General features: G+C 39.5%; 1 protein-coding gene across 2 annotated transcripts in view; it reads right to left on the bottom strand.

Moving 5' to 3' along the window:
- The window catches only part of DENND4C (DENN domain containing 4C), a 98,364-nt gene that overhangs the window by 45,691 nt on the left and 39,244 nt on the right, over positions 1–13,429 (bottom strand). For both annotated transcript variants that reach the window (XM_008071288.2, XM_021718864.1), the window contains exons 10-11: positions 8,141–8,241; positions 7,584–7,802 (exon numbers count right to left, since the gene is read on the bottom strand). In XM_008071288.2, coding sequence (XP_008069479.1) covers positions 7,584–7,802; positions 8,141–8,241 — 320 coding nt within the window. The remainder of the gene's footprint in view (positions 1–7,583; positions 7,803–8,140; positions 8,242–13,429) is intronic.

Genomic DNA, 13,429 nt, shown 5'->3' with positions numbered 1-13,429 from the left:
GGCTGATTTTTTGATTTATTGTAGAGATGAGGTCTTGCTGCCCAGGCGGGTCTCGAACCCGCGGGCTCAGGCAATCCGCTCACCTCAGCCTCCCAAAGGCGCGGGATTACAGGCTGAGCCACCGAGCCCAGCTTAAATAATCTTGTGCATCAAAGATTCTATACTTCTTTTATTTTGTTTTGTTTTTTAAAAAGAGATGAGGTCTTACTATGTTGTCCAGGTGGTCTCCAACTCCTGGCCTCAAGTGATCTTCCCGCCTTGGCCTCTCAAAGTGCTAGGATTACAGGCAGGAGCCACCACACCTGGCCAGATTCCACACTCTGGTATGGAATTTCACTCGCGGCATCCTGTTAGTGCTGAAAAAGTTTCAGATTTTGGAGCGTTCGGATTTTGGATTTTCAGGCCAGGTGCGGCAGTGGCTCATGAGTAATCCCCTTTGGCAGGCCAAGGCGTAAGATTTCTTTCCAACTGGGGATCCTCAACTAGTAGTGATATACGCATAGCTCCTGCCTGCTGTAACCATGAAAAAAACTTAACTTTATTCGCCGAAGACCAGGGCACTGGATTCAAGGTCTCCTCCTTTCCCATTTCCACCATCATCATTCTTCCACACTCACAAGGACAAACCAGACACCAGGTTGTTCATTCCTTGATTTTTCAAAGACGCAACACCTTATCCCACCTCAATCACCAAATTCTACATACATTCACACTCCCTGGATTTTCCTTGCTGACATTTAAACCAGCTCTGTCTCCCACATCTCTAATTTTCGTATCACTCTCAGTCCATTACTCTTGCCTACTGACTTGCTTATTTCAGTATTTCTACAAAGTGTTTTTGTTTTGTTTTGGGAGGGGGACTCACTGAAATCTCCAACTCACTGACCCATTTACCTCTACCTACACATTCCTGTCTTCACTCCTCCCCCATCCAACACCAATTCCACACGATGTCATCACCTCAATTACTTTTTTTGTCAATATACACAGTGATTTTGCTTTTTTGCCTTTTCTAGTCAAACCCACCTAGCATAGCCCAGCTCTGGAGGAATGGACTGTCCACTTTCTCTGGATCTGTGTTAAGGTGGCTAAGCACAAGTAAAAGGAAGAACAGTCCCCAAACTAGGCAGATCAGAAGCACATATGCCTTCAACCCTGTTTAGCGACCCTACTACATTTCTGGAATCAATTTAATTTCTCTCTACATGTTTTCACAATTATCTCCAAACTGTAAATGTTCTCTATTTCCTCATGCCCCCACCCCTAAATGATCATACCTTGTATTACAAAGAAAATGAACAGCATTAAGTGAGGACCACCTAGACTATTTTACCTCAAATATCTATGCAGCTACCATTTACTCCTTCTGTCTTTTTCAGTAGACATGTTCCTCCTATCTAAGAACAAGCCACTACATGAGCTCTGGAGTCCAGACCCTGCCAGTTTTCAGAACAAATCTTCTTACTCTATTATCTACTGCTCATCAGCATGCTCAAGTCTCTCTTTTCCTTCTTAATACAAAACTTTTCCTTAACAAGTGATCAGCTTTTTTTCTGCCATTTCACTTCTCAGTAAAGGGCATGGCCATTCACTTGGTGATTTAGGACAAAAACTTCAAAAGTACCCTTGATATCTTCCTTACATCCCATATTCAACCACCAAACCTATTCAATCTACCTCCTAACAATCACTCCTCTACCTACACATGCATGTTTATTGCAGCACTATTCATAATAGCAAAAACATGGAGCCAACCGTGCCGCCCATCAAAACTGGACTGGATTTTTTAAAATGTAGGACATATACAGATGGAATATGCAGCCACAAAGAAGGACAAACATGGATTTCGTAGCAACTTGGATGGATTTGAGTCTATAATACTGAGTGACCTCTCACAGAAACAAAGAACTGAATACCACATGTTCTCACTCACAAGTGGACCTTGAACATTTATCACAATACTGTAAGAAAGGAATTGGCAGTAGCTGGAAACTGCCAGGGGAGGGAGGAAGGACACACGACATCAAAAAGGGTACCTGGTCTCAAACCAGGCAAAGTGGGGACCAACGGTAAGCTCAAACTATACTTGTACAATGGCCACTTATATATCTAATCCTGAATTGCACTCCACATCTTTAAAATAAAATTTAAAAGTAAAAAATAAAAATGAAAAAATCACTCTTCTATTTGCACTGCCATCAATTAATCCAGGTTACCTCCAATAATCACTAGGATCAGTGCAACACCTCCTAATTAGTAGATCCACACTTCAATTCCACCAATACAATCTCTGCACAGAAGCCAAAAAAAATTGTTTTTTGGAGGTTGAGTCAGGGTCTCACTATGCCGCTCAGGCTGGAGTACAGTGGCACCACAGCCTCAATCTGCTGGGTTCAGGGGATCCTTCTGCCTCAGCCTTCCAAGTAGCCGGAACTACAGGTACATGCTACCACGTCCGGCTAATAGTTTTGATTTATTGTGGAGATGAGGTCTTGAACCCCGGGGCTCAGGCAATCCTCTTGCCTCGGTCTCCAAAGTTCTAGAATTACAGGCTTGAGCCTCCACACCTGGCCTAAAAAACTGTTTTTTTCAAGAGACAGGGTCTCACTCTGCTGCTCAGGCTGCAAAACAATGGTGGGACCATAGTTCATTGCAGCCTCAAACTCCCGGGCTTAAATCATCTTCTCACCTCAGTCTCCCCAGTAGTTAGGACTACAGGAGTGTACCACACCTGGCTATTTGTTTTTTTTTTGGTAGAGATGTGTGTCACACTGTGTTGCCCAGGCTAGTCTCAAACGCCTAGCCTCAAGTGATTCTCTCACCCCAGCCTTCTGAAGGCCATAAGCCATGGAGCTAGCCTCAAGATTATTTTTAAACACCTCAAAGAGCGATTTTTTAAAATGCAAATCTGATCCTATTACCTATTTAAATATCCTATATAGGCTTCCAATTACTCTTAGGATCAAGACTGAAACCAGCACTGATCCCAAAAGAGCCTGCATAATCTAGATAACATCTGATCTGGTACCTGATCATAAAGCATAGTTTTCTCTCTAGGCTTCTTTATTTCATTTTATTTTCAGCCAGGGTCTCACTGTCACCCAGGCTGGAGTGTAGTGGTATAATCACAGCTCACCAGTCTCTAACTCCTGGACTTAGGCAATCCTTCCACCTTGGCCTCCTGAGTAGCTGAGACTACAGGTACATGCCACCATGCCTGGCTAAATTTCTTTTTTTCTAATTTTGAGGGCTTTCTAAATTGCCAGGCTGGTCTCAAAACTCCTGGCTCAAGCAATCCTCTTGCCTTGGCTGCAGATACAGGCCTGCATGGGCCTGGCTTAGTCTTTATTTGATGCTGCGGTCTTCATTCCCTTCCCTCTGAGTTACTAATTTGTAGAGAAATACTAACATAAAATAGAAATAAATTATTCTCCACAAATAATAACGAAAGTCTTTTTTTCTTCTTCTTTTTTTCTTTTTTCTTTTGTGTTGGAGTCTTACTCTGTCACCCAGGCTGGAGTGCAGTGGCATGCTCATGGCCACCACAGCCTAAACCTGCTGGACTCAGGCGATCCTTCTACCTTAGCCTTACAAGTAGCTGGAACTACCGCCATGCCCAGTTAATTTTTTGATTTATTGTAGAGATGAGATCTTGTCAAGTTGCCCAGGTTGGTCTTGAACCCCTGGGCTCAGGCAATCCTCTCACTTTGGCCTCCCAAAGTGCTGGGATTATAGGCGTGAGCCACCACACCAGGCCTTTTTAGTTTCTTCTTCTGATGGATCGAGACAATTCTCGCAAAGGCTAATAAAACAAGTGAAAGGTTGATGGGGACACTATAATGAAAGAATGAGGCTGACTGACAATACTTAAGCACACTGAAAATGGGACAGTCAGACATATATGTGCCTCTCAATATGATGCAACAGGAAGTTGTGAGCACCATGTGCTTTGGTATTTCTCACCAGGAGAACTGAACTTGGATATACTCAAGATCTGCACTGTTTAAATCAGTAGCCACTACCCACACGTGGTGATTCAGCACTTGAAATGTATGTAACTGTTCCAACTTGAGATGTGCTGCAAATATAAAATACACGCCAGAATTCAAAGACTGTGCGCGAAAAAAAGGAACATAGAAGATTTCATTAATATTTTTTTAAAACTGATTAAATTTTAAAACGCTACTATTTTGGATATATTAAATATATTGCTAAATTAACTTAGTTTTTCTTACTTTTTGTCATTGTGCCTACTAAAGAATTTTAAATTATATATGTGACTCACATTATATTTCTACTGGACAGTGCGGCTCTTGAATCCACCGCAAGTTTAAAGGAAATACAAGAGATTGAACAAATGTTAAATATCCACATAGGATACAATCAGCCAAAACCTCATATATCCAGGAAAATCTAAAGGAAAAAGAACACTGTTTATCAGGAAAATGATGCCCTGTTTGGAGTTGGAAAATATCTTTTAAAAAAAGAGAAAGAGAAAAAGATGGGTAAACCAAAGACAGATGAAACAAAAATACTAAAGTTGGTAGATAGCCATTAGAGTATATTGTTCTATTTTTTTGGTTGTTTGCACAAGTATCCCTGGAAAAAAATTAACCCCAAATCCTGGCTAATTCCTATCCTTTGTTTAGGTCTGAGCTTGTTATTTCTTTAAGAAACATTTTTCTGACCTAGCTAACACTCTCACTGTAGCCAGTACTTTCCTTCACAACACACTTATTAAAATGTAATTAGTATTCATAATATTTTATTGTCTAATGCCTGTGCTCACTAGAGATCAAATGCCGCTCTGTTTTCAAATAAAAACCTTAGGTCTCAGGAAATAAGTAAATTTCTGTCTTTCTAAATTCCTTTAGTAACGATACTCTCCTACAATCTCTTCTTCATCTGGCATTTAAGACTTCCCACAGTCTGTGCCCCAATCTTATTTTCAGCCTTATCTTCCACATACCTGTAAAGCTTCTCACTCTGGTCAAATTGTACCATTTAATCTTTTTTCCCAAACACATAGTTAAGGGCTGAATTGTGCTGCCCCACCCACCCTCTCAAAAAATTTCATATTACAGTCTTAGCTCCTAGTATCTCATAATGTAACTATTTGGAGATTGAGTCTTAAAGATGCAATTAAGTTAAAATGAGGGTAATTAGGGTAGATTCTAATCCATATTTTGTTATGGCAGTCCTACCAAGCTAATCCACAGGCCTTGTGCTTTTTGTTCTTGAGGCTTCTTCTATTTTGTCACGACCACTAATGATAAAAACTGTTATGGCCAGGTACAGTGGCTCAAGCTTCTAATCCCAGCACTTTCAAAGGCCAAAGCAGGAGAATCTCACAAAAAATGGAGTTCAAGACCAGTCAGCACAACCAAAGAAGACCTCCATCTCTACAAAAAGTAATACAATTAGCCAGGTGCAGCAGCAGGTGCCTGTAGCCCCCACTATTTGGGAGGCTGAGGCAAGAGGATCACCTGGGCCCAGGAGTTCAAGGTTGCAGTAAGCTATGATCATGCTGTACTCCAGCTGGGTGGCAAAACAAGACTCCATCTTTCAAAAAAAAAAAGCTGTCATGGTGAGTATTTTAAAAGTACTTTTACCAGTTGCTTTGCATATATTTTCTCATTTAATCCTTACAATCATGAGGTAGGTATCATCCCCATTTTATAGCAAAGTAGAAATTCTAACCAGATTTGATTCTTTTTCTTTTTTTTTTTTGAGTTGGAGTCTCACTCTGTCCCCAGGCTGGAGTGCAGTGGCACGCTCACGGCCACCACAGCCTTCACCTGCAGGGCTCAGGAGATCCTTCCGCCTCAGCCTTACAAGTAGCTGGAACAACAGTTGTGTGCCACCACGCCCGGCTAATTTTTTTTTTTTACTTATTGTAGAGATGAAGTCTTGCCAAGTTGCCCAGGCTGGTCTCGAACCCATGGGCTCAGGTAAGCCTCCCAAAGTGATGTTATTATAGGTGTGAGCCACCATGCCCAGCCCAGATTTGATTCTTAATGCCTGAGGACTTTCAGAAAGCCTTTCCTACTCTTCGCCAGTTACCATAAGTCACACTCTTCTTCCATGAAGTCTTCCAAAATACCCATTTGGAAAAATGTCCTTTGTGAATTCTTAATACTTCTGAATTATTAACTGAGTAAACTCTATTTTCTTAAGTACTTGTTCTATTTTTAAATTAGTTTAATTATTTTCCATTTAGGATCCCACAGACCTAAGTTTTATACCTCTTTATATCCCTACATAATAACTAGTCATTAAGTAGTGACTAAACATTTGAGTAGTAAATTATCCAGACATAGAAATGACACAGGACAAAAGGATTATTGGGAAAATACAGATTTTTTAAAAAGCTAACTGCTAGGTAAAAGTACAGAAAAGTCAGGCTAGGCATGGTGGTTCACGTCTGTAATCTCAGCACTTGGGAGGCAGAAGTAAGAGGTTTGCTTAAGCCCAGAAGTTCAAGACTGACCTAGAAAACACAGCAAGACTTTCTCACTACAAAATAATCAAAAAAGTAGCTGGATGTGGTAACATACACCTGTAGTCCCAGCTACTTGGGAAGCTGAGGTAGGAGAATCTCCTGAGCCCAGGAGGTCCTAGGCTGCAGTGAGCCATGATTATGACACTGTACTCTAGCCTAGGCAACAGAGTAAGACCCCAAATCAAATACATACATACACACATGCATGTGTGTGTGTGTGTGTGTGTGTGTGTGTGTGTGTGTAGATACAGATGTCAGATTGCTATTAAATATATGAGAGTGCCAAATAACAAAAATCTCTATAAATCCCTAAAACAACACATCCTAAAAAGAATGGGTATATGTTTTTCCCTGGAAGAAAGCTTTCTTTGTCAAAAATGTTTTATAAATGGTTTCCTCATTCTAGAAACTTATTAAGCCAAAAGTGTATTAATCAAGAACTATGCAAAAGTGAGGAAATACCTGAAGGTAAGTCACCAGCTATATCCTACTAAGAAAACTGGTTATATGATACTGTAAATATAAGCAACATCTTTGCTTTTTCATAAAGACCTTCAATTTCAGGTTTCTCAGGAAAAAATTAGGATATAAATATTAAAAGAAATCCTATTCACAGAGCTATATTACACATATATGGAAGTTCATTACTTTTTTAAAAAAATTTTTTATTTTCCTTGAGTTGGAGTCTCACGCTGTTGCCCAGGCTGGAGAGCAGTGGCACACCCACGGCCATCCCAGCATAGACCTGTTGGGCTTAGGTGATCCCTTGGCCTCAGCCTTCCAAGTAACTGGAACCACAGGCGCATGCCACCATGCCTAGCTAATTTTTTGATTTTTTGTAGAGACGAGATATCGTCAAGTTGCCCAGGCTGGTTTCAAACCTCCGGATGCAGGCAGTACTCTCACCTCCTTCTCTGAGTGCTGGAATTACAGGCATAAGCCACCGCACCCAGCTGGAAGTTCATTACATTTTAATATGAATTTCTAAGAACTTATGTAGTGAAAATTTCTCAGCAGCAACAACAAATAGAAAATATTTTTCACTTCAATAAAAAGCAATTATATTTTCAATGCTCCTCACCCTGTCGGTCAAACAATGAATCAGCAGCTGTGGCTTTATTTGAAGGAGCCTCTGTGATTGGTCTAAGATACATTCTGTACCCTTTTAAGATAGATGCCATAAAACGCAAAAATGCCTCTTGAATTTCCACCTCGATTTGTGTCATTTTCTTTTGCCAAGAGAAATCTGCTTCAATTGGAGCCATGTCAATGGCTGAGCCTTCTTGAGTTTTTCGGTGAACTGACAAAGGAAGTAAAAACAGAAAATGACATTAACATACATAGTAATATCTATGTACAATGACCGATTGATTAAGGAAACCATCACAATGAAGTCCATGACTTACTGAAATTCCTCCCTCTGTTAACACAAAGAGATCACTGCCAGGGGCTAGCAGGGAGGTTGGGGCAGGCAGGGCACAGAGAATATGCTACAAAATCATGAGCAATATCGACTTCTTATGACTAGAATTTTGTTATATAATGAGTCTTTTTAAGTAGAGCAAAATTATGTTTAAATTTAAGAATTTTCTCATATACTTTCTTTAGTGAATAATATTCCTCTTTCCTCACATTTACCTGAAGAGAGCTGGGGATACAATTTCTTTAAGGTGCCAAGTAGATTTTTGCATGGCTTTTTGGGAAGCTGCTTCCAGTTCATGTTCTTCTTTTCATCTGATCTATTAAATGAGAACAAAATGTATAAAACCGGTTACTCATACCCTGGTTTTATTAAACAAAATTATAATATCAAACTAAAAAAGAAAATGTAAAAGATGTCTTTACTGCAGTGACAATTGAAATGAGCACAGTTTGAATAAACAGTTTTCAAGGAAGTTCTCTTTTTATTTTAATTGACCTCATTCAAATTTGTTCTCATTCTAATCCTCCAATACAGAATTTTGATGGCAGAGTTAGGAATACAACACCAAAAACTAGCTTCAAAGGTTACATTTTAGAATTATAATATTTTAAGTGTCAAGTTTAACTGACTTGAGACTTCAAACTACCTACTGGTATAGGCTTCTAAAATACAGTATTATTCAATATAATCTATAATCATAAAGCAATAAAAACCAGACATAGAGTTGACCATTTTAAAAACGATTTCTTGCTGAGTGCTGTGGATCATACCTGGAATTCCAGCACTTTGGTAAGTCAAGTCAAGAGAACTGCCTGAGCCCAGGGGTTCAAGACCAGCCTGGACAACATGGCAAGACCTCGTCTCTACAATAAATCAAAAACTTAGCCAGATGTGTGGTGGCATGTGCCTGTACTTCTAGCTACTTGAAAGGCTGAATCAGAAGGATCGCCTGCGCTCAGCAGGTTGAGGCTGTGGCAGCTGTGAGCATGCCTCCGTACTCCAACCTAGGTGACAGAGTGAGACTCTGAGTCAACAATAAAATAAAATATTAAAAGCTATTACTAAAAGTTTGTTTCCATACAGCAGACACAACTACCTGAAAAGCCCTCTTCTTACAAAAGTTAGCATTAATTATTTCTTATAAACTAAGAAATAGTTGTTTGTTTGTTTATTTATTTTGAGTTGGAGTCTCACTCTGTCACCCAGGCTGGAGTGCAGTGGCGGCTCCCGGCCACCACATCCTCGACCTGCTGGGCTCCGGTGACCCTTCCACCTCAGCCTTCCATGTAGCTGGAACTACAGGCGCGCGCTACCACGCCCGGCTGATTTTTTTATTTATTGTAGAGATGAGGTCTCGCTGCCCAGGCTGGTCTTGAACCCACGAGCTCAGGCAATCCACTCACCTCAGCCTCCCAAAGGCACGGGATTACAGGCTGAGCCACCAAGCCCGGCTAGGAAATAGTTGTTTAAATTCATAGCTCAACTGGCAAGAAAACAGGACATCCTCAAGGGTTGAAAATGCAGAGTAATCCCAAGGTCGCATCTATCCTGAGGATTAATAGATGGCCTTGGATTTTTTTTTTTTTTTTTTAGAAAATATAGTTTATTTAGAAGGTAAACTAGAGAGAGACGATTCACCTCCCCCAAATAGGGGAGGGGGCCAAAGCCAAGTAACATGGTAGCCGTAGCTCAAAGAGCCACATGGGCACACCAGAGCTTAACAAAGCAATGGCCCTAGCCTTGGACTTTAAAAGTCTTCTCAGAGGACAGAAGACAATGCCTTTTACCAAATAGAGAGTGTTAGAACTGAAGCCTCCATATAAAACTGGGATCCTTGAAAGGTTGGCTCAGGTTGGATTCTGATTAGGGGAGGGGATCTTCCCCTGAGAATTCATTCAGGCCTGCCAACTAATAGGTTTAGGGTTTGACTACGGCTACTGGTAAATTCTAGGAAACTCCAAAGCAAAATAAATAACATCAAGGGTTCCCTGGCACAAAAGCACAAGGCAAACATAATATCCTCTCCAGAAGGACAACAGACTAAAAAAACAGCTAACTAACCCTTCCAATATGTACCAGGTACCATTAGAAGACACGTATTTTGTCCAAGTGGTTCATGCCTATAATCCCAGCACTTTGGGAGGCCAATGTGGGAGGACTGCTTGAGGCCACAAGTTTTAGATCAGACTGGGCAACATAGCAAGACCCCATCTCTACTGTCTAGTATTTTAGGGCTATCTTTTAAACCCCCAAATTAAACAGAGTCATTACTGTTGAAATTAGCATCAGTGTGTAACCTGGCCTTGACATTTACTATCTGTGTACCTAGTCTGTCACTCAATGTTTCTTATCTCTAAAATGAAGATGATAATGTACCTAACATACAGGATTATTGTGAGTTGATGAACCGTATTTCATCTAATCTAAGGAGCCATCAATCCTAAAATTCCCATTGTCAGGCCAGACTTGGTGGCCCAAGCCTGTAACCCCAGCACTTTGGGAGGCCGGGGCAAGAAGACTGCCTGAGCTCAGGGGTTCGAGACCAGCCTGGGCAACTTGGTGAGCCCTTGTCTCTACAATAAATCAAAAAATAAGCCAGCATGATAGCGTGTGCCTGTGATTCCAGCTACTTGGAAGGTTGAGGCAGAAGGATCACCTGAGCCCAGCAGATTGAGACTGCAATGGTCGTGAGCATGCCACTGCACTCTAGCCTGGGTGACAGAGTAAGAATCTAACTAAAAAAAAAAAAAAATTCCCATTGTTTTTATACCAACAAGAGTAAAAGAATGTTGACAATTAGTCTACTTTAGGGCAACCCCTTTGGGTCCCCTCTCACTGTGGAAGCTTTTCTGCCCTCTCAATAAATCCTGTTTTCTAAAAATAAATAAATAAAGTCTACTTTAAAGTATTTTAAAGTCGACTTTAATGCTTGGAAGGAGGGTAATATATGAAGTTTAAGCTTTAAGTACCCATATTAAAATACTAAGGGGAATCATTAAAGGAAAATAATTAGCTGGGCATGATGACATGTGCCTGTAGTTCCAGCTACTTGGAAGGCTGAGGCAGAAGGATCACCTGAGACCAGCAGGTCAAGGCTGCTGCAGTGGTCGTGAGCATGCCACTGCACTCCAGCCTGAACAACAGAATGAGATGCCATCTCAAAAAATAAAAATAAAAATCAACAGGAAAATATAAAATTATGCTCATATATATACATAATATAACATCTAAATAAGTAAAAGGGAAAAATAGAATAATTCATTCAATACAAAAGAGAAAAAAGAAAAAGCACTGAAAAAGCAAAACAGAAAGGACAAAACAAGACAAAAGATAAATATCCAAATAAATAACAACATGTAAAAGAATACATTCTTCAATTAAAAGACAAATGTTAGATTAGATTTTTAATGCCAGTTATATACTACACACAAAAAATCTGAAATTAAAAGGATAGGAAAGATATACCAAACAATATAAAAAATTAATATATTCAAGTCAGAAAAAAAACACAAACTAATACAAAAAGTATCAGAGTTTTTTTAAGTAGCTGCAAGACAGAAGTATTATTTAACTGTAGAACAATTTTGAACTTGAGGACACCTTGCAACACAGCCTTAAGTACATAAAGCACATGCCCACATAATTATAAAATATAACTGACAAATCCACCCTTACACTGGGAGTTTTCAAAATTTAGTTAATATGAACACATAGTTCAAAAGTAACTTCAAACACATACACATACCCTTGGTCCCCATCTGCTCAGCTCCCTTACCCCCGCAAAAGATAATCACTAGTTTCTTGTGCGTATTTTCTATGTTTCTTTATTCCAAAACTAGCAAATACAAGTACATATAATTATCCTTGCCTTTTCTTTTCATAAGCAGCAGCACACTGTAATACACAATTATACACTTTGACTTTTTTCATTTAATAATATATCTCTTGCGCTCTTTCCAAATCTAAGAAACACCTTCATTCATTTTACAGTTTTTATAGTAGTATTGCATGGTAGGGATGTATCATTTAACAAATCTGAATCTTTTTCTTCTATTTTAAACAAACATCATTTCATATAAAATAAAACTTTAGAATAAATTCCTAGAAGTGGAAATGGCTAAAGTGTATACATTTGTAATTTGGACCTATATTGCCAAATATCCTCCATGGAGGTTGTGATCATATATATATACTCCACTCCTAACTGCCAATAAAAGTACAAGAACTGCTTGTTTCTCAACAGCCTCCAAGTAATAATATGCTATTAAGCATTTCATTTTGGATTTTTTTGGCCAATCTGAAAAATGAAAAAGCAGTATCCAATTGCAGAAATGAAGTGGCATTTCTCTTATGATGAGAGATGCCTACATGTAATTTTTATTTACTTTTCTGTGAAAAAAACACAATCTTTATTTTTCTACTGGTCTAGTGATCTTTTGTCAATTACTAGAGACTCGTTCACATAGAATGTCTGTAAAAACTGGCCATATACTTGGCTCTACAGCAAATCTCAACAAATATCAGAAAGTCAGTAACATTCAGAGTTCTGAACACAATTCAACTGAGTTAGCATGTAAAAAAAGAAAACCTTAAAAATTCAAAAGCACTTTTAAACAATGCCATGAGTCAAATAAAAATTTATGATAAAAATAAATAAAATTTAAAAAGCTAAAGTTGGGTGCAGTGGCTCATGCCTATAATCCCAGCACTTTGGGAGGCCAACGTAAGAGGATTGCCTGAGCCCGAGGGTTCAAGACCAGCCTGGGCAACTTGGCGAGACCTCATCTCTACAAATAAATCAAGAAAAATTAGCCAGGCTTGACAGTGCATGATTGTAGTTCCGGCCACTTGGAAGGTTGAGGCGGAAGAATTGCCTGAGACCAGCAAGTCAAGGCTATGGTGGTAGGGAGCATACCACTGCACTCCAGCCTGGGAGACAGAGTGAGACTCTGACTCAAAAAAAAAAATTCTACAAAAGAAAAAGCATTATATACAACATGTGGAAAGCACATAAAACTATACATCAGGTTAGTATCATTTATGAACATCAATGCAATCATCTTAAATTCTTAGCAAATGTATAATCCCTATGATAATGTTTATTTCAGAGATGCAAGGACTGTTTACTATTAACTGATTTTATAATATAACTTACCACACAGAGTAAAGGAGAAAATGCTCATCTTAATAACTGTACACAAAGTATTTAAATGCAGCTGGTTATGGTGGCTCACACCTTTAATTCCAGCACTTTGGGAGGTGGAAATGGGAAGATTGCCTGAGCTTAGGAGTTCGAAACCAGCCTGGGCAACTTGGCAAGACCTCGTCTCTACAATAAATAAATAAATAAATAAATTAGCCAGGCATGGTTCTAGCTACTTGGAAGGCTGAGGCAGAAGGATCTCCTGAGCCCAGCAAGTTGAGGCTACGGTGGCTGTGAGCATGCCACAGTACTCCAGCCTGGGCAACAGAGTGAAACTCTGACTCAAAAAAAAAAAAAAAAA

Source organism: Carlito syrichta, unplaced genomic scaffold, assembly GCF_000164805.1.
Source record: "Carlito syrichta isolate Samal-C Ts95f unplaced genomic scaffold, Tarsius_syrichta-2.0.1 Scaffold113135, whole genome shotgun sequence".
NCBI classification, from domain to species: Eukaryota; Metazoa; Chordata; class Mammalia; order Primates; family Tarsiidae; genus Carlito; species Carlito syrichta.
The sequence above is the reverse complement of the archived record's forward strand: the minus strand, read 5'-3'. Positions and strand labels throughout refer to the sequence as shown.